Below are 27,479 nucleotides of genomic sequence, written 5' to 3' on the forward strand. Positions count from 1 at the left end.
TATGCTTTACAAATAGTATGATCAAGATTATGATGGCATGTCACTCCAGAAATTATCTGTGTTATCGTTTTACCTGCTCGGGACGAGCAGAACTAAACTTGGGGATGCTGATACGTCTCCGACGTATCGATAATTTCTTATGTTCCATGCCACATTATTGATGTTATCTACATGTTTTATGCACACTTCATGTCGTATTCGTGCATTTTCTGGAACTAACCTATTAACAAGATGCCGAAGTGCCGATTCGTTGTTTTACTGCTGTTTTTGGTTTCAGAAATCCTAGTAAGGAAATATTCTCGGAATTGGACGAAATCAAAGCCCGGGGCCTATTTTTCCACGAAGCTTCCAGAAGTCCGAAGGAGAGACGAAGAGGGGCGACGAGGGGGCCACACCCTAGGGCGGCGCCCCCCCTTGGCCGCGCGGCCCTGTGGTGTGGGGCCCCCGTGCCGCCTCTTGACCTGCCCTTCCGCCTACAAATAGCCTCCGTGACGAAACCCCCAGTACCGAGAGCCACGATACGGAAAACCTTCCAGAGATGCCGCCGCCGCCGATCCCATCTCGGGGGATCCAGGAGATCGCCTCCGGCACCCTGCCGGAGAGGGGATCATCTCCCGGAGGACTCTACGCCGCCATGGTCGCCTCCGGTGTGATGTGTGAGTAGTCTACCCCTGGACTATGGGTCCATAGCAGTAGCTAGATGGTTGTCTTCTCCCCATTGTGCTATCATTGTCGGATCTTGTGAGCTGCCTAACATGATCAAGATCATCTATATGTAATTCTATATGTTGCGTTTGTTGGGATCCGATGAATAGAGAATACTTGTTATGTTGATTATCAAAGTTATGCTTATGTGTTATTTATGATCTTGCATGCTCTCCGTTACTAGTAGATGCTCTGGCCAAGTAGATGCTTGTAACTCCAAGAGGGAGTACTTATGCTCGATAGTGGGTTCATGCTGCATTGACACATGGGACGATGTGAGAAAGTTCTAAGGTTGTGTTGTGCTTGTTGCCACTAGGGATAAAACATTGATGCTATATCTAAGGATGTAGTTGTTGATTACATTACGCACCATACTTAATGCAATTGTACTGTTGCTTTGCAACTTAATGCTTGGAGGGGTTCGGATGATAACCTGAAGGTGGACTTTTTAGGCATAGATGCGGTTGGATGGCGGTCTATGTACTTTGTCGTAATGCCCAATTAAATCTCACTATACTCATCATGATATGTATGTGCATGGTCATGCTCTCTTTATTTGTCAATTGCCCAACTGTAATTTGTTCACCCAACATGCTTGTTCGTCTTATGGGAGAGACACCTCTAGTGAGCTGTGGACCCCGGTCCAATTCTCTTTACTGAAATACAACCTACTGCAATACTTGTTCTACTTGTTTTCTGCAAACAATCATCTTCCACACAATACGGTTAATCCTTTGTTACGGCAAGCCGGTGAGATTGACAACCTCACTGTTTCGTTGGGGCAAAGTACTTTGGTTGTGTTGTGCAGGTTCCACGTTGGCGCCGGAATCCCTGGTGTTGCGCCGCACTACATCTCGCCGCCATCAACCTTGAACGTGTTTCTTGGCTCCTCCTGGTTCGACAAACCTTGGTTTCTTTCTGAGGGAAAACTTGCTGCTGTGCGCATCATACCTTCCTCTTGGGGTTGCCCAACGAACGTGTGAAATACACGCCATCACGCCGCCAATACCGCTTCCCGGATTGGTCAGCATCGTCGTGCACTGCATCGATGGACACTAGTGGCCATGCCCGCATCAAGCAAGTGTCTTCCATTTCGGTGTAGTTCACGACTCTTTTCCGCTTCCCCTTTACCGTGTTGAAGACCTCCTTGTCGATCTATAAGCGGCACCATCCTCAACCTCTTCGCCATCATCCTCCCCATCCAACTTATATGCATCAAGGCGCGACTCCGTAATGCTCACCTTGGCCTTGTTTAACATATCCACGAACGAGGATGGACCGTCATACCTCGGGGGCATTTCTACGAACACGATGGCGGCACCGACATCGTTATCCTACGATGCGCCGATTTCGGTCATCAGAGGAGCGGTTGGAGGAAGGCTGCTTCGTTTTACGGTCTGCTTCCGCTTCCTACCGTCCACCGCCTTCATACGCATCACTCCCATCTTCGGTCGAGCTCGCGGAACGGGAGTCGTCGCGGCCTTGGCCGTGCCAGCAACAACGGCGGTGGCCGGGGCAGCACCTGGGGCGACGATGTGGGTGCACTGTGTGCTCTCTCTTCTTGGGAACGGCTGGGCACCACGCACCGCGCGGGTGGTGGATGAGGCCTCGCGACCTGGTCGACGACTAGCGAGAGCTCAGAGAAGTCCATATGGAGTTGATTCCGGCATGTAGCGGCGGTAGAGAGAGAGGTAGCGGGGAGGCAAATCGGCAGCGGCGACAGCGCGGAAGCGGGAAAGAAGGGGGCTGAAACTTCTTTCCCGCCAAATCGAGATGGGGAGTGCGGGTCGCACTCGGTTTCATCATGGAGACCGTGTATATACCGTTCGGGGGAAGAAATTTTCAGATCCTCTTACTTTTTTTACAGGTTGCGTCCTTTTACGGGATTTGATCGGCGGGATAAACCGAAGGAAGACCAAAAAGTAACGGTTATTTTACAGTTTTGGGCAATTTACGGGATCTGCTAGAATTGCTCTAAGCATCCACATGTGAAAAGTAGAGATTTTTTTTTTGGAGGACGTAATTTTACATGATCTAAAATCCCTCGATATCTTTAAAATAATTTTACAGTTGCTCTCATAACGCAGAATCACAACGTAAGTTTCAGTGTTGAATGATTTGTAGGCTAGATAAACTTTCTTTTGTCCTCTCCACACAGTTCGGATTAGTCAGTATAAGCACCAATTGAGATAACCAAAAGCATTTCGTACCAACGCAATGCAATACAACGTCAAGGGCCATATATATCCTCTCCGTTCTTTTATCAAGATAAAGATGATGTATCTAGACAACACAAGCGGCCATAGCAGAAATGCATTATCAGTGGAAGCAACTAAACACGTCAATCGCTTTTTCCTCTCCTGGCACTAGTAGAAAAAGAGGCTTCCGTCCACCCTCATTAATCCCGGAAATATTCGAACCGTGACTAAAGGGGGCTTTAGTCGCGGTTCGGGAGGCAACCCGCGACTAATGCTCCATCCGAGACGAAAGGGTACCTCTTTAGTCGCGGTTGGTGTCACCAACCGCGACTAAAGGGGTACACTTTAGTCCCGGTTGCTGTCCCCAACCCCCAACCGGGACTAAAGGTTTTTCCGGATTTTTCACTCCCCATGCACCCTGCACACACTGACGAGGGAATACCTCGGCAATGCCTACGTATTGTAGACTTAGGTTTCGGGAGAGAGCGACGATGGAGATTCCGGGAGCGAGATTAGGCACACGACGTACCCAGCTTCGGGTCCCCTCGGTGGAGGATCCCTACGTGCTGCTAGCAATTCAGTATATGATCATAGATGTGTTTACAGGGTGCCGCCGTAGGCGGAGTTATGTTGTCTATCTGCTATCTATCTGTTGGCCTATCTCTTCTCTTCTCTTTCGGGTGCCCTGGCTTGTTTTATATATGCAACCAGCCTAGGATTTTACAAGAGTCCTAGTCGACTACTTCTTCGGGTTGCCTTGTTGGGCCTTCTCCATATTGGGTCTTCTCCATATTGGGCCGAACCAGGTATACTAATAATGGGTACCCGAAGGGTATACCCATGTCAGTAGCCCCCGAGTGTCTAGGGAAGTCGAAGACTTGCGTAGAGACTCCAAGCATAACCATCTCCGAAGTCGAAAAAATACAAGGCGAGGTCCATGTCGAAGATCATCTGTAGCGTAGATGATGTCTCGAAATTATTTTCTATCGGGTGCGCGGCAGCGCTCCCGATGGGAGTAGCCCCCGAGTCTATGGGTAAGTGCTTGCACTTGGGCATAGACTCAAGTTGTACTACTCGATGAAGAACTTAACTATATTTCTGGAGAACTTGATGAAATCCATGGGCTCCCGATGGGAGTAGGCTCCACTCAAATCGTAGAATCGAGTTGAGTCTACAAAGCTTGATTATCGTAGATGCTGTCGAAGTTATTTTTCTATCGGGTGCGCGACCAGCGCTCCCGATGGGAGTAGCCCCGAGGCTACAGCCAAGTGTTTGCACTTGGGTGTAGGCTCAACTTGCTTTTAATCGACTCCACAATTTTTCCTCTTTCTTGTATCTTATTGAGAGGGTGAACAATGCTCTTGATAAGAGTAGCCCCCGAGCCTATGGGCAGGTGCTTGCACCTGGGCATAGACTCAAGTTGTACTACTCAATAACGAACTTAACAATATTTAGGCGCAACCCCTCTTTTTATCGACTCCAGAGCCGTTGCTATTTATGTTGTTCGGGGATAATGGTAAATGGGGCTGGTTCATCCGACGGATCAGGTACCAGTTAAGCTGCTCTTGTGGCAATCCCGCAAGAACCTACTTCAAGATCACGTCCCTGGACATGATCTCGGGACCTGGCGTAATTCGTCACGTGCCGTTTAAGGACTTACCATGATCCGAATTCCACTAATGTTATCGGGTCCACAGCGCGTCCGCCGGGATATTTCTTCACATCTGTTGATGTGGAAAAAACTAGCAGAGCGTAGTCTTTGGCGATGCCAGGCCACACAGGACGGATTCCGGGGTCTTACCTTCGCAGAGTTTTGCGGCATTCAAAGATTATTCGCGACTTTGGCGCTCTGAGAATATTTTGTCAAGTGCCTTGTTCGGCTGATGCAACGACCCATTTTGCGGATTTTTCTATTTTCTCTCGGGTTTGATGAGACGGCTGAATATATTGGTTATTCTATATTGTCGGGTACATCACCGATGCTCTTGCTCGGAACAATATGGCGAGTCAATGAATCCGAAGATTTGTCCACCTTTTTTTTTGGGTTCCTCCTTGATGATAATTTCGTCGAATTCCTCCTTCAGGAAAATTTCTTCGGGTCCTCTTTGAGGACAATTCTTGGGGTCCTCTCTGAGGACAATTCTTCGGGTCCTCCTTGAAGATAATTCTTCGGGACCTCCTTGAAGATAATTCTTCGGGACCTCCTTGAAGATAATTCTTCGGGTCCTGTTCTTTCTTGAAGACAATTTCGTCAAGTTCTCCTTGTAGACAATTTCGTCGGGTTCTCTCTTATATACTTTTAATTTTGCTTTCTCCTGCACAAATAAACACACTTTTTCTATCTTTCCCTTGACTCTCTTTTTCGCATGCGGTGTCAGATGCTCAGATTCGATGATATGTAAAGTGAATATATGCCACGCAGCCCCCAACTGTCGGGTGCGACGAAAGTAAACGATAATCAACTTTGTGCAAAATAAAAGAACACTTAGCTTTTTGGACACGACGAAGTCAATGCATGATGAAGTCTTCGAGTGTAGATAAGAAATCTAGTGAAAGTACAAACCACCAAATAGCAAAAGTGGATGCCGCGAAATTGTTGATGAAGAGATAGCCGAGCCCCCGGGCACTGCTGGGGTGATGTCATGATTGTTGCTTAGACGCCGTGTCACAGTTGTTACTCGAGGCAAAGTTGTTGTCGAGCCCCCGAGTATTATCCGTGTCGCCGAAAGAAGGCCATTAAGGATGAAATACTGAAGATGAAGTCCGAGATGAAGTACTTGAGATGAATCCATATTAAAGATTACACCATCATATATTGAAGATGAATCCACCGATATCATAGAGGATGAATCCATTGACCCGAAGAATCCAGTCATAACCATAAAAGATGAATCCGTTGATATCATAGAGGATGAATCCATTGAGCCGGAGAAAATAGTTCCAGTAATAACCATAGAAAATGAATCCATTGACCCGGAAACGCGTCGGGTAATATTGTATAAGTGAACCAATAATAACCCAAAGAAAACCAATCCAGTAATCCAGAGAGAATAAATCCACTGAGCCGAAAAAGATAAATCCACTAAGTCGAAGAAAATAATTCCACTGAGCCAAAGAAAATAATTTCACTAAGCCGGAGAAGATATATCCAGAGCCGAAGAAAAGAAATTCACCAAGTAACCAAGTATATTTGTGGTAATGAAGTAATGGCGCAACCCCTAGTGTTTGGATGAATTTGTTGTAATAATGCAATGGCGCAGCCCCCGAATATTTGAGTGTGGCGAAAGTAAATAATAGGTAACTTTTAAAAGAGGAACACTTAGCTTTGTGGCAGGATGACAGCAGCAGCCGATCAATTTTTTAAGTCTTGCTTTTGTTCTTTTCTTCCGATCTTCGGCTAATGATGAACCCGACGAAATAGATATATCTTTGTGTTCGTGCTGGCTGGTGCTCGTTGGCGGATGTGCTAGCAGGTCCGCGATGGCAAGTTGATTTTATATATTGAGCGTGAACAACTCTGGCCGATTTGCATGGCACAACACTCCATCGTCCATGCACATAAGATATAAACAAAAAGGGTGAGATCCATAAGATAATCAATTGAATAATCATCAATGTGAGAGATGGTCAGCTGGAATAGAAAAGGTAATCAGATCACGTGACTCTGTCCCCGTCGTGAAGTCTCGTGAAGATTTTCCCATGCTGATATTTTTTAGGACCCGCGAATAGCAGTTGATTCTGAGTGCACGTGTGGATTGCTTCTTCCGGTACTCGATGATTAGCTGATCCATTATTTCCTTTCGACGGATGGCCGACCGACAGTCGATTCCGAGGCGCATCCGACTCCTTTTCTTCTTCTTTTTGAAACTGGATCTGATGCTGTTTGGTGTCGATGATTTACCAGATGCGATCTGGCCGAGGTTGTTGAAGACGAAAGATCTCGCCCGGATAACGAAATCCAGTCGCCGCGATCCCCACGGTCGGCGCCAATTGACGAGGGAATACCTCGGCAATGCCTACGTATTGTAGACTTGGGTTTCGGGAGAGAGCGACGATGGAGATTCCGGGAGCGAGATTAGGCACACGGCGTACCCAGCTTCGGGTCCCCTCGGTGGAGGATACCTACGTGCTGCTAGCAATCCAGTATATGATCATAGATGTGTTTACAGGGTGCCGCCGTAGGCGGAGTTATGTTGTCTATCTGCTATCTATCTGTTGGCATATCTCTTCTCTTCTCTTTCGGGTGCCCTGACTGGCTTTATATATGCAACTAGCCTAGGGTTTTACAAGAGTCCTAGTCGACTACTTCTTCGGGTTGCCTTGTTGGGCCTTCTCCATATTGGGTTTTCTCCATATTAGGCCGAGCCAGGTATACTAATAATGGGTACCCGAAGGGTATACCCATGTCACACACCCCCCCATGGATCGTCTTTTTTTGCTTTGTAAAATACAAAAGAAAATAATAGAAAATTCAAAAAAAAAATTGTTTTCTGATTCTTATATGTTATGCAACCTACTATTCGGAGAAATTAAGAAATTCGAATTTTCACTATTTTTGCAAAAAAAAATTAAAAATAGTAAAACCGCAATAACTTTTGCATACGACGTCGGAAAAAAACCGCAATAACCCGGTTAGCCAATTTTTAGATTCTCAAAATTCCAAATGAAAATACGAAAGCAGGAAGATTTTAGTTTTTGCTATAAATTACGGATTTTTTTATTTTTTAAAAAATTAAAATTAATAATTGCATCATGCATAAAGATTACTATTACTTTTACCCTTTTAGATTTTCAAATTTTTAGGTTTGGCAAAAAAAATACAAATTAAAAAGTTAATGTTTATTTATTTATTCAAGATTATTATTACATCATTACTTTTGTTTATTAAAAGAATTATTTGAAATTCAAACAATAAATAAATGTGACATCAACCAACATGTTAACAGGATTGATATGATACTAGTATCACATACATGCGCGCGAAGCACTTGGATGCGAGACGGAATGGAACTCGGAAGTTAAGCGTGCTAGTGTGGGAGGATGGGTGACCGAGCGGGAAGTGTGACCACGAGTAAGTAATTTAACTAGAGATAATTGCAGTTAGACACTAAACTATGTAAATAACTGAAATAATAGAAATTCTGAAAAATAGAAAAAAAGAGGGAGTGAAAAATAATTAGAAACCTAAAAAAATTAAAAAAAATTAACGAAATAGCCTTTAGTCGCGGTTCGTGTTACAAACCGGGACTAGAGGGGAGGGGGGGGGGGGGCAGCACTGTCTTGGGTCTTCTTTAGAGTCCTCCTGGCCAACTATGGCTTCGGTTTCAGTACAGGTTTCTTGAGCCTGCTCCTTCACGGCAACAGTATTCTTTCCAAAATTAACTCCATCTGGAGTTGCCCCCATCTGCTCCACACTAGTGTTTTCATCTTCCTTTTCTGGCACCTTCCCTTCTACTACGTATGTGCTAATTGCATTGATCACCTTGGAAGTACGCGACATGGTTAACTCTGCGGGAACTCTTTCAGGAAAGATACGACTTGCATGTACTTCGCCTTCCCGCATGATGTGATTTGCTGAGGTATCATGCAAAGAAATGTTCTTCATATCATCTATAATATTACTGGCTTGTAAGAATTCTATACCAACTGCATCTGCGAGAATTTTTTCAGTAACTTATAGAGTAACACTGCAACAGCAAGAACTGAAATAATTTTGCAAATATGGAATAAGGAATGCTCTAGTAGTTTGTTATTACTAATGTACTCTGCATATACTTCTGCCATCATCAAGGTATGTGAACTATCATTACTAATGCACTCTGCATATGCTTCGGGCAATTGATGCAATGATGCACAAATTTAGGAGCAGAGATTAAGATTTCTTATGTTCATAGACTTTCAAAGTTTAATAAGGTATTGCACCACTTGACCTTGGAGCACTACCAAAGTTAGATAACTTACATAGTAGCATGCAAAAAACAAATATACAAAAAGATGTTCACTATTGAGCACATGTTTTAAACTTGCTGGTCTTCAGTAATTAATTAAGTGAGAACATTAAAACAATTAAAATATACAACCTGAAAAATTACACCATCTTTATCAGAAACACAACAAACCAAGAATTCGCACCTGTTATAGAGTGTTGCCCTTCACCGGTGCTACTTTGATTGGATAACGCTGGTGGATCCACCGTTAAACATGTATGATTGACTTGCTGCTTGGAGTTAACACCAGCTGTTGCAGGCTCCTCCAGCACTTGTTCAGCTTCTAGTGCTTCTTTGGCCGCCTGAACCAAGCGCCTCAGTTGGTTCCGCGCTGTTCTCTTGTCTTCACGGAGATAGACAACGTCCCTGTATATTTTCAAGATAATGTTCTCGTCCATCTTATCTCGATATTTAGCTGCATCATACTCTATCACTTCAAAATCCCTGCGTGAGAACATCTGAAGCAGATAAACTTCAGTCCATAGCTAAAAATTAAACTTTCCGTCAAAATGCATACCAAAACACTTGCACAATAAGGTTAAGATTCACCTCATAAGGATCACCAACTAAAATTCCTTCGTCGGGATAACACATCTTCTTCACAGCTGTTGCAAGTTTGAGTAAAGGCCAATCCTCAATATCAACTCCAGAAATCTCCATAAATGCCTCACCGAGAAGATTGTGCAAGTACTTTGAATGCACCCTTTCACGTAAATCGATGTCATACATGGTGTTAGCCATCTCAATAATATGTTCGTTTATCTGGACAAAAATGAGTAGTTTTTAATCACTGAAAGAAACATGAAAAGGCAAATTTTCAAGAAAATGAATAAAACAAATCGACATACTCAAATGTCAGTCTGTAATAACAATATTTATACGGAAACCTTTCAACACTAGTAATGAAGTGCTACTAGTGCACAGAAAACATTGCCGCACATCAGACAAAAGAGGGACAAGCGCTAAAGCTCACCACTTTTGGCTCGAGAACAAAACCATGTCTACGTAAGACCATATCCAATCCTTTGCTCATGGGGATCCGATCCTCCATTGGCATCTCTGATTGTTCTTCAGGCACTAAAGTACGCAATAGATTCTGCATGCCCCACATCACTTCCTCTACAGCATCACTGTACAGACAGGGTAGATCCTGAAAAAGAAAATGGTGTTCACAAAGGCATAAACAGCTAGGGGGCTTACACAACTACACAAACCAGTAATTCTTCAATTATCTCTTTATATTCAGGCCTTCCAACAACTAGTTTCTCCTCAAACTTGATGTACTTAAAGATCATCTTGATCAGTCTGGGATTTATTTTACGGGTAGTGAGGTCAATGGCATTGGGTCTGTCCTCGAACTTTTGGAATTCATGCAGCCAGACGATCTGTGGAACAAGATCAAACATGTTCAGAGACAAAAAGACAAAGCATGTCAAAGACTCGTACTGAGTAGGATTGTCTCAGCCATAAATATATAGTCTCTGTTTATTCCAGTTCATTCAGTGAAACTCTTAACCTGTTCATGTGTTATTGTAGTGGTTACTAGTATTTTGAAAAAGGAAAAAACATGGTGGCAATGTTAACAACTGTAACAAGTCAGTGCTCGAAATTAGTTCTGAGACACACATGTGCATGCATGTGCATCAGCAACAAACCAAGGTTCACACATTCCAAAAATGGTGATTCATGGACTTATTTTCCGAGTTAATTTAGTAAACCACAATCCCCAGCATCCTGCTACACTTATAGGTTGCTGCATTTCTTATTGGTTGTCACTCTAGTCAGAATTAAAAGCTAATGAAGAATAAGTTGACATTGCAAACACATAAAGGAAATAAGGTTGAAGCATTGCAGTCTATTCTGCAGGCAATACTCAAATTGGAATAGGATGAGCAAGGAAGAGGAAAATGGTGGGGCTACTAACATTGTTGCAGTAAAAGTCACCGATGAAGTATGTCCATATGTGCTGCAGACATAAAGAACAGAGAAATTAATCGAATGATCGATGTTGGACACTCTCCGTCAGCGGCAAACATAAGGTGAGAGCATCAGCACCTAAGAAAGAAAGAGCAGATCAAGTAGTGTACCTCGATATGTTTCTTGAGGTACATCTCATCGATAGCGAACATCGCGAAGCCAGAGGGCGTCTCGAATAGCAGCTTGATTACGCCAGGATTGTCGTAGACGTATTCTGTGGATAAATCAAGAAACACATTAATAAGAGTGCCAGGCGGATGATCTGAGGCTGCGACCAAAGCCGGCCTCGCTGCGGAACTAATCTACGGGGTTTGGGTTCCACCACGGAGGCTGAGGGTTTAGGGTTTTTGAGGGGCTGCGAAGAGAGACAGCGGTTGCCCTATCCACCGGCCGGAGATCGCGGGAATGCGTTTCCTAAATTGCCTCGCCGGAGCTTAGCCCTTCTCCTCGCCGCGCGTACAGCAAGGCAACTGCTCCGATCTAGGTATATATCCTCGCGATTCCTGAATTTCTCCGACATGGCTGCGCGGTACACTGGGATAGAGGTTGAGGCTGGCTCACCTATTTGGTAGCCCGGGGAAGACTGCCGTTGCCCGCGTCCACTTCGGCGGCGCTCAGGTCGACTCATCGTGCCCGCTCGCGGGACAGCGAGAGATGTGCGGCGGCTGGGTGGGGGAACCGGGGACGGCAGATGGGAGTCGAGTCCTTCCTATTTTGAATGAATGAACTGGCAGCTGGGGCGCGCCAAGACCCCTCTTGGTTCTCAAATGAGCATATAATAACAGGAGCAAACAAGAGCGCTTATAGTAGACGGCAAAGGATCAATCACAAATGAAATCACCAAGAATCACATCATTTAATTCACAACATGTAAGCTCAAAGAAGTCCGTGAATGCCAATATGCATCTAGTACTTGATCTACTTTCAAATTTAGCATATAACTTCCAATGTTTTCATTCATCAATGGGTACCTCCTGTTCCTTGGTCATCTCAGAACTACACACATGAATTGGACAAATTCCTTACTTTAAGGTGCTGATTTTGGAACAAATAACTGCTTCGCGCATCACAAAACAAGAAACCCCCATATAAATCCTAGTGATCATGTTCCTCATGGGGGTTTCCTCCTCAGAAGTTAGTCAAGTCGCATGGATGGAGGAGGGGCACCACCGCACCCGTGCAGGCATCGACCTCACGCCCGACATGGATTTGGGATAGCTAGATGCATACATGTAGCACTCCATGTTGCACACGCGAGCGGCATGATAAGGGAGGCTAGCGACGGACCCTGACACCGAAGCCAACCTGCCGGCACCGGCCAAAGACGACACCAATGCATCCCCTCTTTCCTTACCTACACCGCTCATCGGTGGCCAACAATGATGGCATCATCGTGGTGGAGGACAAACCAGTGGCATAATAAGGGAGGCTAGCGTCGGACCCTGACACCGAAGCCAACCTTCCGGCACCGGCCAAGGATGGCGACACCAATGCATCCCCTCTTTCCTTGACCTACACCGCTCGTCGATGGCCGACAATGATAGCATCATCGTGGAGGACAAACCAGTGAGGAGGTGGCCAGGAGGAGGGAGAGAGGGTACACCACCAAGAGACCAATGAAGCTTCCTAGTGGATGGCAGCCAATCCAGGGGCTGGAAAATCATGCCTGTAGCTAGAGTAGGAAACTGCCACGTGGATAGTGCGGCTGTGCGAGTGGCCAACCTAGCTAGTGGCACAGTGGCTAGTTCTAAATTACGCATGAGATTTTCTGGTTGACCATCAACTTTATTCAATCTTGAAACTAACTTTCAGAAGTTAGCTCTGCAATCCAGTCAGGCAGTCACAAACATCAACCACCCATCAGCACCAAATTTCAGCGCTTCGCTGGATGAATCTGCACAATCTCCGGTAGGGGAGCCGTGCCTATGTCTACTTGCCATAGTCATTCATTCATCTAGCACAAAAGAAAAACAACACGAACATTCTTTTTTTTTCCTCAGAAATAAAACTATCAGGCGTTATAAATATTCAGCTAGAAACAAAGTACGACTATACTAATCTGACGGAAAGGTCTCAGGCCCCATTAGTGCAAACATTAGGATCTCAAACATGGTGAATTCTTTTCTTCAAAACTTAGATAACAGGTACAAAAATGCATATTCTGATTCCTCGTTCAAGCAAACGAAAATCAAGCACAGACAGCATGAAGTCGGCCACTCAGACAACGCATGGAAATCACAGGACTTGGGCAGCTGTGTTCAGCTTCTCGGCAACCGCGATCTGAGTCCGTGTGATGCTTGACAGGTAGACCAGCGCAAGGTTGTCCTGCAATGTAAAAGGCAATATGACCATCCATTCGCAGACAGAACATAATAACCATTTTCCAGAGGTATCAAAGGAAAAAGTAGTTAGTTACCTGAATCCTGTCATTGAAAAGCCTGTCAAACGATGATGGAGACAGCTTTGGCATGGAGGAAACGGCGTCAGCAATGAACCTGCCTATCTTGTTGTCCGCTGCCACACGGCCTTCCTACAAATGATTCATAGAAAAACATACTTATGTATCTGTCAATATTCAGATGAAATGGAGACAATTTGCAGGACAGTTATCTTACCACAACATCATCAGAATATTTGTAGATCTCATCAATAAGAGCATATAGCTTTTGCATTGAGGACTCCATTCCCTCCAAATCGTTGGGGAGCTTATCCACGACCGTAGACTTCAGCATTTCAACTATGTCAAAAGCAATAATAACATCAGTTTAAAAAGGTTTTACTTGTAGAACAGATACTGTTTATTAATACATCTGAATGTCATAAAAGCAATATTAACAGTCAAAAAATAACTTTCCTTGTTGAAAAGAAACTATTTCTTAAGACATCTGAACATTAATTACTGCAGCAACTAATTTACTCTCAAGATGCATTCCACATGATAATTTAATATAAAATTCAAATGCAAAAAGTGAATTATATTCTAACAAGAGTATAAGAACCTTGCACTAATATTGCCTCTTACCACTATTCAGATACAGATAAAGAAACATGGACGAGTTCAATGGAGTAAGTATTTACTGCTGGCAGCATAGTCACTGAACTTCTCATCAGGTTTTTGTTGCTCATAGAGAGACTCTTAGTAATAGAATACCTCATTTAGTTCAATGTAATCAATTGGTCATTTTAAGCAATTTATTATATGTTACAAAGAGTTTCAGTTCTGAAAAGTCAAATGTAAGCTAGTAGATCAAGAGAGTCAATTTAAATAAGTACGTCAAACTATCCTAAATGTGAAACTTACATCCAACTTTTTCTGCATCAAGCATCTTTAGGTCCAGAGGAATTTCCTGAAATTGTGCGGCAAGGTGCCTATCTCCTAGTGACAGGTTGGATGAGACATAGGCTTTGATGGAAGCCTCCCCCATAGTGAAGCCAGTATCAACAGTAAGATGAATAGGGCTTGTCACTTCTCTTGAATAAAATTCGTGGATAAGCGTACTACCCCCTGAAACACCAAAGCCAGTGGAGAACCTGCAAGCAGACGCACGATATCACAATGAGAACGAGTACTTGTTGGTACCATAGCAGCTATGAATATATGTTTGCTTTGCTCTCAAGAAATTAAAGCCTAGTAACCCTCTCAGATGTGCTTTTGCTGCTACCATTACTTATTGGATAGAGGAATTCTGTCTACGGCACTAGATGAATCATGATGTAATCCCAAAACCATTGAACATAACATAAACACGTGCTGTGAATTCGATATGATTTAATGGGTTCATCTACTTCTGTTTAATATCTTTCAAATTAAACTGAATTTGCAACATCTGTAAAGTTGGGCTAACATAGAAATCAGTGTTCAAGTCAACAACAAGATAAATAGCATACGAAATAGGTACTTCCATCAGTGGTCACTCGGTTTGTCCACAGCAGTAGACTATTCCACCAAAAAATTGAATATAAACAATGATAGTAGCAATATGTGGTTACAAATAAACTAGGAATTATACGACGTCCTATACATTTGCCATTTGATATGTCTCGACAAGTTCATTGACTCATAACCTAACAGTCTAAACAGGCACGGATAGAGAACCACGTTAGGCCGTGCAACATTTACAGCAACTATAATGTTATACGCTAACAAATATAAGACAGACTTAACAAGAACAGCATTACGAAGAAGCATACCATCCCACAATCACTTCCTTGGGGTTCACCTTCTGGTGCGATGCGTACATGTTGTGGTGGTACTCGATGTCGAGAGCAACCTATTCACACGCACACATTACCAACCGATGTGAGAATCGCAAGCACAAGTAGCAAAACCTAGATCTCTGATAAGAAGTCCGCAACATGGCATCTAGTGGCCCTAGCTCAAACTGTGGGTAAGGGGTGACCTGGTCGGCGGACTCGCTGTGGGGGACGACGTACGAGTTGCGGACGTGGACGGTGCCGTCGGGGAGGACGGAGCCGAGGAGGGTGCCGATGACGCGCTCCGCCTGGTCGGGGCGGCGCACGAAGCTGTCGCAGATGGTGAAAAGGACGACGGCCTCGACCCGCGCGGACGTCGAGGAGGAGGACGAGGACGACGGGAAGAGGAGCGCGGGGCCGGCGGCGCGGGCGGTGGTCTCCGGGGCCGCCATGGTGCTGGTGAGGGCGGCGAGAGGCGGAGGGGGCGGGAGCGGCGGCGCGCGGTGGTGGCAGGAGGAGGAGGAGAAAGGGTGGGGAAAGGGCTTGGCGCTCGTTTGGTTGGTTAGGGTTCTGTTGTCTTTGAGATTCGGAGTTTCGGGTGGAGAGCGGGTGCTTGGGCGCGTTTGGTACCTGGTACCTTGGCTCGCATGGGGACCCAATTTTTGGGCCGTTTGGATGTCAGCTCGTCTTCACATTCTTGGGTAGCACGAGTCTTGAAAGGACGTGTTTGGTTGACTGCATGGTAATCGTAGTTCACTGTGCCAGCGAGATGGGCTCACCTGCGCGTCGCGAACGGGCCATTGACCATGAAAGCAGGATCGTTTGGTAGGCTGTGCGGCCTTTGCGCGCTGGAGAAGGAAGTCACATCCCATCGTTTGGTTATATACGAGTCCAGTTCTAGTCTCACCATTTATCCACATGCTAACCTTACCTCTCACCTCTTTGTCACGTCGACGATCCCGAAAGCAGACACCACCATGGCACCGCCGTCACGCCAGTCAAAATCATCACCACGTTGCCGATCACGAAGACGAAGAGCACCATGACACCGCCGGTCACACCGGTCACAAGCATGGGCACGTCGCCGACCACGAAGATGAAGACCACCATGACATTGTCGGTCACGCCGGTCACAAGCATGGGCACATCACCGACCACGTAGATGAAGACCACCATGGCACCGTCGTTCACACCGGAAGAAGCATCACCACCTCGCCGACCATGAGGACGAAGACAACCATGACGCAGTCGGTGACGCCGGCCACAAGCATCACCATATCGTCGACCACGAAAACGAGACCACCATGACACCGCCGGTCACAAGCATCACCACGTCGCCGACCACGAAGACAAACACCACCATGACACCACCGTTCACGCTCGTCACAAGCATAACCATGTCGTCGATGACGAAGCTGAATACCACCATGACACCGTCGGTCACACGGTCACAAACATCACCACGTCGTCGACCACGAAGATGAACATCACCATGCCGCCGCCACCATGGATTATCACCTCTCACTTCTCACATATCATCACCACGTCACCGGTCTATGAAGATGGCAAGCGAGAAGTTGAGCAAAAGTACTCCAAAATATACTCACACATACGTACACATTATAGTATATTAGCGAGTCATTTATTTATCCGTATATGTCCACCAAAACGAAAACCTTTCAACATAAAAGTCATGCAGAATGGTGAGGTGATCCCACCCCTCAAAGGAAATTTCAAACGACTGAGCGTGTGCGATGAATTTGGCAAAATTAGCTCAAAACTTCATACACGAAATTGATGATTTACGACTAATGAAACTCGAAACCGATTGTGGGAATTGATTCCTATCATCAACACGCATCTTTTTCTTGTACAGCTTATTTCGATTCGGGCTATGTTTGTGTTTATTTGAGGAGATGGTGTGTGGAGTAGTGTGAAGGAGAGTGAGCGTAACCCAGAGTATGTGCAGTCGTTGCATCCGTGGAGCCAAGGAGGCACGAGAACGGGCCTTTCCCTAGAGAAACTGCCATTCCAGGCGTTCCTCCAGGGCCTAGTCTAACGCTGCTTTGAGAAGCGGTTTGTGCAAAAACGCGGCTCGGCCCAGGCAACCAAACGGGCCGAAAATTGCGGGCCCGATGTGAGCCAAGGGGGATGCAGCCTACCAAACACGCCCAAAGTACCTCCGAAGTAGGTTTGGGAGGAACATCTGGTTTGGCGTTTTCCAGGGACAGGCCTGGACGCGATGAAAATCGATAACGCCATTTGTGCAGGCGCTTGACCGCAGTATGGCTAGGAGAAGGTGAAATCCGAGCGGCGTTGAGAGGCAAAGGTAGGGTAACCCCCTCTCCGATTACCCCCTCCATTAGGCCCCTCTCAAAATTTTCCTTTCCCCAATTTTGGCACCAGCGGCGGCGACCCAGATCTAAACTCGAGCATCTGACTTTGGTCGTTTTCGGCGCCCTACCAGGGTCGTCGTATAAAGCCGCGGCGGAGCCTCTACACATATTCCCCGACTTCCGACTCTCTTCGTTGTCTGCAATGCCAGAGGTAAAGGGAAACTCATCTGCTCTACTGTAGTGTTCGATTCATGTAGGTAGAACTAGTTAGGTGCGATAAGACCGTTTGTAATGCTTACATCCTGTTTGATGAGAGCGAGCTGTTGGAGATATGCCCAAGAGGCAATAATAAAATGGTTATTATAATATATCTTTGTGTTTATGATAATGTTTACATACCATGCTATAATTGTATTAACCGAAACATTGATACATGTGTGTTATGTGAACAACAAGGAGTCCCTAGTAAGCCTCTTGTATAACTAGCTTGTTGATTAATAGATGATCATGGTTTCGTGATCATGAACATTGGATGTTATTAATAACAAGGTTATGTCATTATATGAATGATGTAATGGACACACCCAATTAAGCGTAGCATAAGATCACGTCATTAAGTTATTTTCTATAAGCTTTCGATACATAGTTACCTAGTCCTTTCGACCATGAGATCATGTAAATCACTTATACCGGAAAGGTACTTTGATTACATCAAACGCCACTGCGTAAATGGGTGGTTATAAAGGTGGGATTAAGTATCCGGAAAGTATGAGTTGAGGCATATGGATCAACGATGGGATTTGTCCATCCCGATGACGGATAGATATACTCTGGGCCCTCTCGGTGGAATGTCGTCTAATAGCTTGCAAGCATATGAATGGTTCATAAGAGAACACATACCACGGTACGAGTAAAGAGTACTTGTCATGAGACGAGGTTGAACGAGGTATAGAGATACCGATGATCAAACCTCGGACAAGTAAAATATCGCGTGACAAAGGGAATCGGTATCGTATGTAAATGGTTCAGTCGATCACTAAAGTCATCGTTGAATATGTGGGAGCCATTATGGATCTCCAGATCCCGCTATTGGTTATTGGTTGGAGAGAGGTCTCAACCATATCTACATAGTTCGCGAACCGTAGGGTGACACACTTAAGGTTTGATGTCGTTTAAAGTAGATATGGATTATGGAATGGAGTTCGAAGTTTTGTTCGGAGTCTCGGATGGGATCCAGGACATCACGAGGAGTTCCGGAATGGTCTGGAGAATAAGATTCATATATAGGAAGTCACTTTCCAAGTTTGGAAATGATCCGGTGAATTTATGGAAGGTGGTTTCTAGAATTATCCGGAATAAATCACTATGGAAGGAGGAGTCTCGGAGGGACTCCACAAACCCTAACCAGCCAACCAAGTGGGAGGGTGGAGTCCATGGTGGACTCCACCTCCTTGGCCGGCCAAGTAAAGGGGGAAGGGGAGAGTCCCTGTCTGTGGTGACCCGGCATACCACTGCATGGTGTAGTATGCAAGTCTGATACAACACCAATGAAACACCGTTCCACTAGTATTATATCGCTCAGAGTGGTACAACAGAAACATATGCGGGTCCAAGGCATGTCTATAGAATTACAACTCCGACTCTATTACATAAGATCAGCATAGCCTCCTACTTTACAATGAGGTAAATCTGCAAATAAACTCCAAAAGAACGACTCGTAGTCTAATCCTATCACGAACTCTATTTGTAGAGTATTTAACTAGCTATAGAGGCTAAGAATAGATTCTAGCTAAGTAGGAGCTAGGTTTAGGAAACTAGTTCCCTTCTATGGCTAAACTAGGTTTTCTCCTTGATGTATGTGGTATCTGACTCCTCTGACAGGGTCTTGTCTCTTGAAGTAGTTGTTGACTCCTCGACCTTCGAGTTGCACTGTAGATATTCCTTCGATGCCTCCATATCTAAGCAGGGGATTTAAGAGTGGGATGAGTACGAGCGTACTCAACAAGTTCATTATAGGAAAGATGTGTTTGATGCACTAGCTACGGCATTAGACCAGAAAGTCTAATACCAATGCAGGTTTTCATAATCATTTCTTCAAGAGGTTGCTTTTATTCAGAAGAACTATGTCCGTCAGCCTTCACCGGTTTACTAGAACTTCATGGAGCTCCTTTCCGGCCGCGTTCGCAGTTCCATATCCCGGAACAGGGAGTGACGGGTCACGGTTCTTTACACTCTGCAGAGGTGTGTTGCTTTACCCATAAGAGATCTTAACCTTGGTGCCAACCGGTGATCTTCCCGTCCACACTTCCTATGGTGTGAGGCCCGGTATAAGGTCTAGCCAATCATGTTCCTCCGCTACCTCGAACACCCACCCTTTGTTGCATGCGCCGACCACGGGTCCACGTCGGTCCCATTATTCCCGTAATTTCGGGGTGGACCCCGACCACGACAACGATGCTCGGGCTCTTACCATACACTCCTACGCCGGTGGCTGCAACCCATCATAGACCGCATTACCGTGGGGAATTAGAATGGGATCCCCACCCTCCGGTTGTTCCGCAAGACACAACTGCTACGGCAAGCAATGCTTTACCGTGGGGAATTAGAATGGGATCCCCACCCTCCGGTTGTTCCGCCAGACACAAGCTGCTACGGTAAGCGCATCTCGTTGATGAACGAGAGGTGGAAACACTTTTGACTACTCCGTCCCACTCCGGATCTTATGGTTAACACGGGTATTACGGCACAAGAATCACTTGGCGACATTTGTTGTTTAATCCTAGATGGATATAAACCCGTGCAATGGAACCTCCACCATATCAACACAATCCATGGTTCCATTGCCCACCACATAGTCATATTCATAGTTATGAAAGTAGTGGTTTTGGTTTTTATGCAATAGTGTTAATCATAGTACTTTGCAAGTAATTTGATAGAAATACTCAAATGACATGAGCAAGTGATGAACTTGCCTTTCTTGGCTGCAAGATTATGCAGACAAGGTCTTCGATACGCAATAACTCCAAATTCTGAAATAGCATCATCGTCCGGTAAGGACGATGTTTAAAAGATTGGCAAGGATGCAATAATACATAAGTATGAGATGCAATCGCTCTAAGCGTGACCTAACCCCGATGATTTAGGATCAGTGAGTTGTAATGATTGGTTCAGGGTGTGTTGCACTTTTAGAGTGATTCACAAACAAGGTTCTTATTCAGGTGGGATTACTTGGTATTATCAACAGGTAGACAGTAAAGAATAATAATCAATTGAGCACACAAAGAATGATAATTGGCATAATGTTATCAAGTAAAGAACAGTGGTTAGTTTTAGTACTAGATGGCATGGTTAAGGATTAATTATCATATACTTCAAAAGAATAACTTTTGAAGAACATGTTCTTTAATAAAGAACAAGTATGATAATTAGGTTGGTGGAGTTCTATGGTTGAATATGGTTTCAGTTAGTTTCTGGAGTAAGTATTAGATGGATCACAACATAGTTGGATTCATCATTAACTAGAACTTGTAGGGTTAAGTTAAGCCTAAGCATCTTGAGCAATTTATTATAAATAGTTGCTATCAAGGTTGGTATACCTTGCTGGGGATAGCTAGTTAGGGTTTATAGGTTCTTATAAGCAGGGTTGATGATGGTTCTCTGTTTACTTCAAAAGAATAACTTTTGAAGAACATACTTCTTAAATAATAAGAAGTATAACAATTAAGGTTGAGGTTGTCTTGTATTAGCTATTGGGTTTCTAAGTAGAGAATGGCTGATTCCTAAATAGGATGGTTCATAAGTATCTCACACTAGTAGGGTTTAGTGGAATATGGTTAGGTAATGCATAATATTTGGTATAGTTGTTATTAGGGTTCATCACAATGGTGTGATGCTAAGCATGGATGAATAAGAATGATGGTTTTTTACAGTAGAGGCTAGGGTTTAAACTTGGTTGATCCTACTTGATCAACTAGGTTTAGTGATATGCATACATGGAATACTAAATTGCTAGTGATAGGGTTCTACATTTTATGTGAACATATGTATGTCTTTTAGTTGCTAATGATGGCTCTATGATTTGAAATAAAGTACCATGATCATCAGTTCTAACCTTGGGTTTAGGTTAGAAGTAAATTAGGGTTCACATGTAATAATGGAGCTAGGGTTCCTAATGATATTAGGGTTTTAGGGATCATATGAAATGATGGGTTGTAATATCATTCGATTTGGAATTAGGGTTTACTATTTACCATATAGTTCTATGATTAATAACTTCATTCTAAAGTTGAAGTTATTAATAACTTAAAAATTATATTAAATTTGGTATTTTATTATTTTTAATTAATTAATAATTAGGTAATTATTAATTAGGGTTTAAATCTTCCACTAATAAAAATTGAATAGGATAACAAATTAAGAAAATTATTTTTCATGTTTTCTTTATTTGCTTACTGGTTTTATTTATTTTATAAATGTTTTCCTTAATTTCTGAATTTTAATTGTGTTTAAAATTAAAGGAAAGGACTTAATTAACAAGTATTAAATAATTAAATTTTTATTGAAAATAAAAATTTCATATTATATTTTTATTGGATAGATCTTTCTTTTCTAAGAATTTTGATATCTTATTTTCATTTTTCTGAGTTATTATGAATTTTACAAATTCATTTGAAGTTTCAGATATTATTGAGTTTGAATTAAAACAAAAGGAACTGCTAAATCTACCCGGGTTGGCTACCCTCAAGGACACTGACGAGTGGGCCTACGCCACGGTGGCTGCCACACAAGCATTTGACCAGGGTCAAAATCGAATTCATCTCCAGAGGGCTACTGGACGGCAGGGGAAATCGTCAGGCGACGACGATTTCGGACGTGCGCGGGCAGGAGACTAAGCGGATGCGATCCGGGGTGTCATGGGGAACAGTTAGAGGGTGGCGCCGCTGTGTTTTGGTCGCCGGAGCTCGATCGGCGGTGAGGGGCGGCGGTGGTGCTTACGGCTAGGTGGTGCGGAGATGCTTGATACGTCTCCAACGTATCGATAATTTCTTGTGTTCCATGCCACATTATTGATGTTATCTACATGTTTTATGCACACTTTATGTCATATTCGTGCATTTTCTGGAACTAACCTATTAACAAGATGCCGAAGTGCCGATTCTTGTTTTCTGCTGTTTTTGGTTTCGAAATCCTAGTAAAGAAATATTCTCGGAATTGGACGAAATAAAAGCCCAGAGGCCTATTTTTCCACGAAGCTTCCAGAAGTCCGAAGATGAGACGAAGAGGGGCCACAGGGTGGCCAAACCCTAGGGCGGCGCGGCCCCACCCCTGGCCGCGCCGGCCTATGGTTTGGGCCCCCCGTGCCGCCTCTCGACTTGCCCTTCCGCCTACTTAAAGCCTCCGTGACGAAACCCCCAGTACCGAGAGCCACGATACGGAAAACATTGCGAGACGCCGTCGCCGCCGATCCCATCTCGGGGATCCCGGAGATCGCCTCCGGCACCCTGCCGGAGAGGGGAATCATCTCCCGGAGGACTCTACACCGCCATGGTCGCCTCCGGAGTGATGAGTGAGTAGTCTACCCCTGGACTATGGGTCCATAGCGGTAGCTAGATGGTTGTCTTCTCCCCATTGTGCTATCATTGTCGGATCTTGTGAGCTGCCTATCATGATCAAGATCATCTTTATGTAATTCTATATGTTGCGTTTGTTGGGATCCGATGAATAGAGAATACTTGTTATGTTGATTATCAAAGTTATGCTTATGTGTTGTTTATGATCTTGCATGCTCTCCGTTTCTAGTAGAGGCTCTGGCCAAGTTTTTACTTTTAACTCCAAGAGGGAGTACTTATGCTCGATAGTGGGTTCATGCCCGCATTGACACCGGGACAGTGTGACGAAAGTTCTAAGGTTGCGTTGTCTCTGTTGCCACTAGGGATAAAACATTGATGCTATGTCTAAGGATGTAGTTGTTGATTACATTACGCACCATACTTAATGCAATTGTCTGTTGCTTTGCAACTTAATACTGGAGGGGGTTCGGATGATAACCTGAAGGTGGACTTTTTAGGCATAGATGCAGTTGGATGGCGGTCTATGTATTTTGTCGTAATGCCCAATTAAATCTCACTATACTCATCATGATATGTATGTGCATTGTCATGCTCTCTTTATTTGTCAATTGCCCAACTGTAATTTGTTCACCCAACATGCTGTTCGTCTTATGGGAGAGACACCTCTAGTGAACTGTGGACCCCGGTCCAATTCTCTTTACTTGAAATACAATCTATCTGCAATACTTGTTTTTACTCTGTTTTCTCTGCAAACAATCATCTTCCACACAATACGGTTAATCCTTTGTTACAGCAAGCCGGTGAGATTGACAACCTCACCGTTTCGTTGGGGCAAAGTAGCTTGGTTGTGTTGTGCGGGTTCCACGTTGGCGCCGGAATCTCCGGTGTTGCGCCGCACTACATCCCGCCGCCATCAACCTTCAACGTGCTTCTTGGCTCCTCCTGGTTCGATAAACCTTGGTTTCTTTACGAGGGAAAACTTGCTGCTGTGCGCATCATACCTTCCTCTTGGGGTTGCCCAACGAACGTGTGAAATACACGCCATCAAGCTCTTTTACCGGCGCCGTTGCCGGGGAGATCAAGACACGCTGCAAGGGGAGTCTCCACTTCTCAATCTCTTTACTTTGTTTTTGTCTTGCTTTATTTTATTTACTACTTTGTTTGCTGCACTAAATCAAAATACAAAAAAATTAGTTGCTAGTTTTACTTTATTTGCTATCTTGTTTGCTATATCAAAAACACAAAAAAATTAGTTACTTGCATTTACTTTACTTATTTCATCATGTTTCCTCCTAAGTTTGTTCTTAAAGATGTACCGGTAGGCCGAGGGTCTATCCTTGGGAAAGATAATATAGAAGAATTCTTCAACCATGTTAGTACTATTGATGATTTTGAGGATAGACACTTGGTAGACCTTGCGCCTACTTATGAAATTTCTGCCGCGCATTTAGTTCGCTTGTTGGAAACCAAATTTGTTAATCTCAATCCTATAATCCAACATATGTTTTTCACACTTGGTAATATGGAAGAAGGGGAAAAGAAAGATTTTGTTTTAGAAACCCTTCTTAGAGAATTTGGTGGTCTAGCAAGAGAAGCTAGAAAGGTCTTTGCTAAATTTAATATGCTTGGTTCTCCCACTAATTTTGCTAGTCTCCTTGAAAAGATGGATATGGATAGAATAAGATACACTAATAATATTGATGATGGTGGGGAGATCAAAGCACCAATACCATGCAAGCTCCTAGCTATGAATGATGCACTAGAAAATAATTATGCTTGGCTTGTTCCTGAAAATTTGTTTGATGAGAGTAGCACGCCTAAGACTAATGAAAAGGGGGATGCTAAAACTTATGTATCTAATATAATATGCCTAGTTGAGAAGAGCCCACACCCCGCTGTAGAAGTACCACCCTTTGATAATACTTGATATACACTTTCTGCGCCTAGGCTGAAGGCGTTAAGAAAAGCGCTTATGGGAGACAACCCATGTTTTTACCTACAGTACTTTGTTTTTATTTTGTGTCTTGGAAGTTGTTTACTACTGTAGCAACCTCTCCTTATCTTAGTTTTGAGTTTTGTTGTGCCAAGTTAAGCCGTTGATAGAAAAGTAAGTACTAGATTTGGATTACTGCGCAGTTCCAGATTTCTTTGCTGTCACGAATCTGAGCCCACTGCCCTGCAGGAAGCTCAGAAAATTATGCCAATTTACGTGCATGATCCTCAGATATGTACGCAACTTTCATTCAATTTGAGCATTTTCATTTGAGCAAGTCTGGTGCCATTTTAAAATTCGTCAATACGAACTGTTCTGTTTTGACAGATTCTGCCTTTTATTTCGCATTGCCTCTTTCGCTATGTTGGATGAATTTCTTTGATCCACTAATGTCCAGTAGCATTATGCAATGTCCAGAAGTGTTAAGAATGATTGTGTCACCTCTGAATATGTCAATTTATATTGTGCACTAACCCTCTAATGATTTGTTTCGAGTTTGGTGTGGAGGAAGTTTTCAAGGATCAAGAGAGGAGTATGATGCAACATGATCAAGGAGAGTGAAAGCTCTAAGCTTGGGGATGCACCCGGTGGTTCACCCCTGCATATATCAAGAAGACTCAAGCGTCTAAGCTTGGGGATGCCCAAGGCATCCCCTTCTTCATCAACAAATTATCAGGTTCCTCCCCTGAAACTATATTTTTATTCGGCCACATCTTATGTGCTTTTTCTTGGAGCGTCGGTTTTTGTTTTTGTTTGAATAAAATGGATCCTAGCATTCACTTTATGGGAGAGATACACGCTCCGCTGTAGCATATGGACAAATATGTCCTTGGTTTCTACTCATAGTATTCATGGCGAAGTTTCTCCTTCGTTAAATTGTTATATAGTTGGAATTGGAAAATGATACATGTAGTAATTGCTATAAATGTTTTGGGTAATGTGATACTTGGCAATTGTTGTGCTCATGTTTAAGCTCTTGCATCATATGCTTTGCACCCATTAATGAAGAAATACATAGAGCATGCTAAAATTTGGTTTGCATATTTGGTTTCTCTGAGGTCTAGATAATTTCTAGTATTGAGTTTGAACAACAAGGAAGACGGTGTAGAGTCTTATAATGTTTACAATATGTCTTTTATGTGAGTTTTGCTGCACCGGTTCATCCTTGTGTTTGTTTCAAATAAGCCTTGCTAGCCTAAACCTTGTATCGAGAGGGAATACTTCTCATGCATCCAAAATACTTGAGCCAACCACTATGCCATTTGTGTCCACCATACCTACCTACTACATGGTATTTTCCCGCCATTCCAAAGTAAATTGCTTGAGTGCTACCTTTAAAATTCCATCATTCACCTTTGCAATATATAGCTCATGGGACAAATAGCTTAAAAACTATTGTGGTATTGAATATGTAATTATGCACTTTATCTCTTATTAAGTTGCTTGTTGTGCGATAACCATGTTTACTGGGGAACGCCATCAACTCATTGTTGAATTTCATGTGAGTTGCTATGCATGTTCGTCTTGTCCGAAGTAAGGGCGATCTACACTGAGTTGAATGGTTTGAGCATGCATATTGTGAGAGAAGAACATTGGGCCGCTAACTAAAGCCATGATTCATGGTGGAAGTTTCAGTTTTGGACAAATATCCTCAAATCTCTAATGAGAAAAGAATTAATTGTTGTCAAATGCTTAAAGCATTAAAAGAGGAGTCCATTATCTGTTGTCTATGTTGTCCCGGTATGGATGTCTAAGTTGAGAATAATCAAAAGCGAGAAATCCAAATGCGAGCTTTCTCCTTAGACCTTTGTACGGGCGGCATAGAGGTACCCCTTTGTGAAACTTGGTTAAAGCATATGTATTGCGGTGATAATCCGGGTAGTCCAAGCTAATTAGGACAAGGTGCGAGCACTATTAGTACACTATGCATGAGGCTTGCAACTTATAAGATATAATTTACATGATGCATATGCTTTATTACTACCGTTGACAAAATTGTTTCATGTTTTCAAAATCAAAGCTCTAGCACAAATATAGCAATCGATGCTTTTCCTCTATGAGGACCATTCTTTTACTTTCAATGTTGAGTCAGTTCACCTATTTCTCTCCACCTCAAGAAGCAAACACTTGTGTGAAGCTGTGCATTGATTCCTACATACTTGCTTATTGCACTTATTATATTACTCTATGTTGACAATATCCATGAGATATACATGTTACAAGTTGAAAGCAACCGCTGAAACTTAATCTTCTTTTGTGTTGCTTCAATACCTTTACTTTGAATTATTGCTTTATGAGTTAACTCTTATGCAAGACTTATTGATGCTTGTCTTGAAGTGCTATTCATGAAAAGTCTTTGCTTTATGATTCACTTGTTTACTCATGTCATACACATTGTTTTGATCGCTGCATTCTCTACATATGCTTTACAAATAGTATGATCAAGTTTATGATGGCATGTCACTCCAGAAATTATCTTTGTTATCGTTTTACCTGCTCGGGACGAGCGAGAACTAAGC

At 43.6% G+C, this 27,479-nt stretch overlaps 1 protein-coding gene across 1 annotated transcript; it reads right to left on the reverse strand.

Annotated features, from left to right (window-relative positions):
• Window positions 1-12,927: 12,927 nt before the first annotated feature.
• On the reverse strand, window positions 12,928-15,542 carry LOC124686338 (eukaryotic translation initiation factor 3 subunit F-like). Its single transcript, XM_047220303.1, has 6 exons — window positions 15,268-15,542; window positions 15,059-15,138; window positions 14,169-14,398; window positions 13,483-13,604; window positions 13,284-13,397; window positions 12,928-13,192 (listed from the first exon to the last, which is right to left on the reverse strand). Exons 1-6 carry the CDS (start codon window positions 15,511-15,513, stop codon window positions 13,103-13,105), a joined length of 882 nt encoding a protein of 293 aa, XP_047076259.1. The 5' UTR covers window positions 15,514-15,542; the 3' UTR covers window positions 12,928-13,102.
• Between the last annotated feature and the right edge of the window lie 11,937 nt (window positions 15,543-27,479).

Source organism: Lolium rigidum, chromosome 2 (assembly GCF_022539505.1).
Source record: "Lolium rigidum isolate FL_2022 chromosome 2, APGP_CSIRO_Lrig_0.1, whole genome shotgun sequence".
Lineage (NCBI taxonomy): Eukaryota > Viridiplantae > Streptophyta > Magnoliopsida > Poales > Poaceae > Lolium > Lolium rigidum.

What these genes read in the sequence shown, in the direction of transcription:
- LOC124686338 (XM_047220303.1), bottom strand. Translation starts at nt 15,513, where the DNA reads ATGGCGGCCCCGGAGACCACCGCCCGCGCCGCCGGCCCCGCGCTCCTC. An exon ending in ACAGCGAGTCCGCCGACCAG is followed by an intron (nt 15,139 to 15,267) that starts GTCACCCCTTAC and finishes GCGTGTGAATAG; the next exon opens with GTTGCTCTCGACATCGAGTA. An exon ending in TGATGCAGAAAAAGTTGGAT is followed by an intron (nt 13,605 to 14,168) that starts GTAAGTTTCACA and finishes CTTTTGACATAG; the next exon opens with TTGAAATGCTGAAGTCTACG.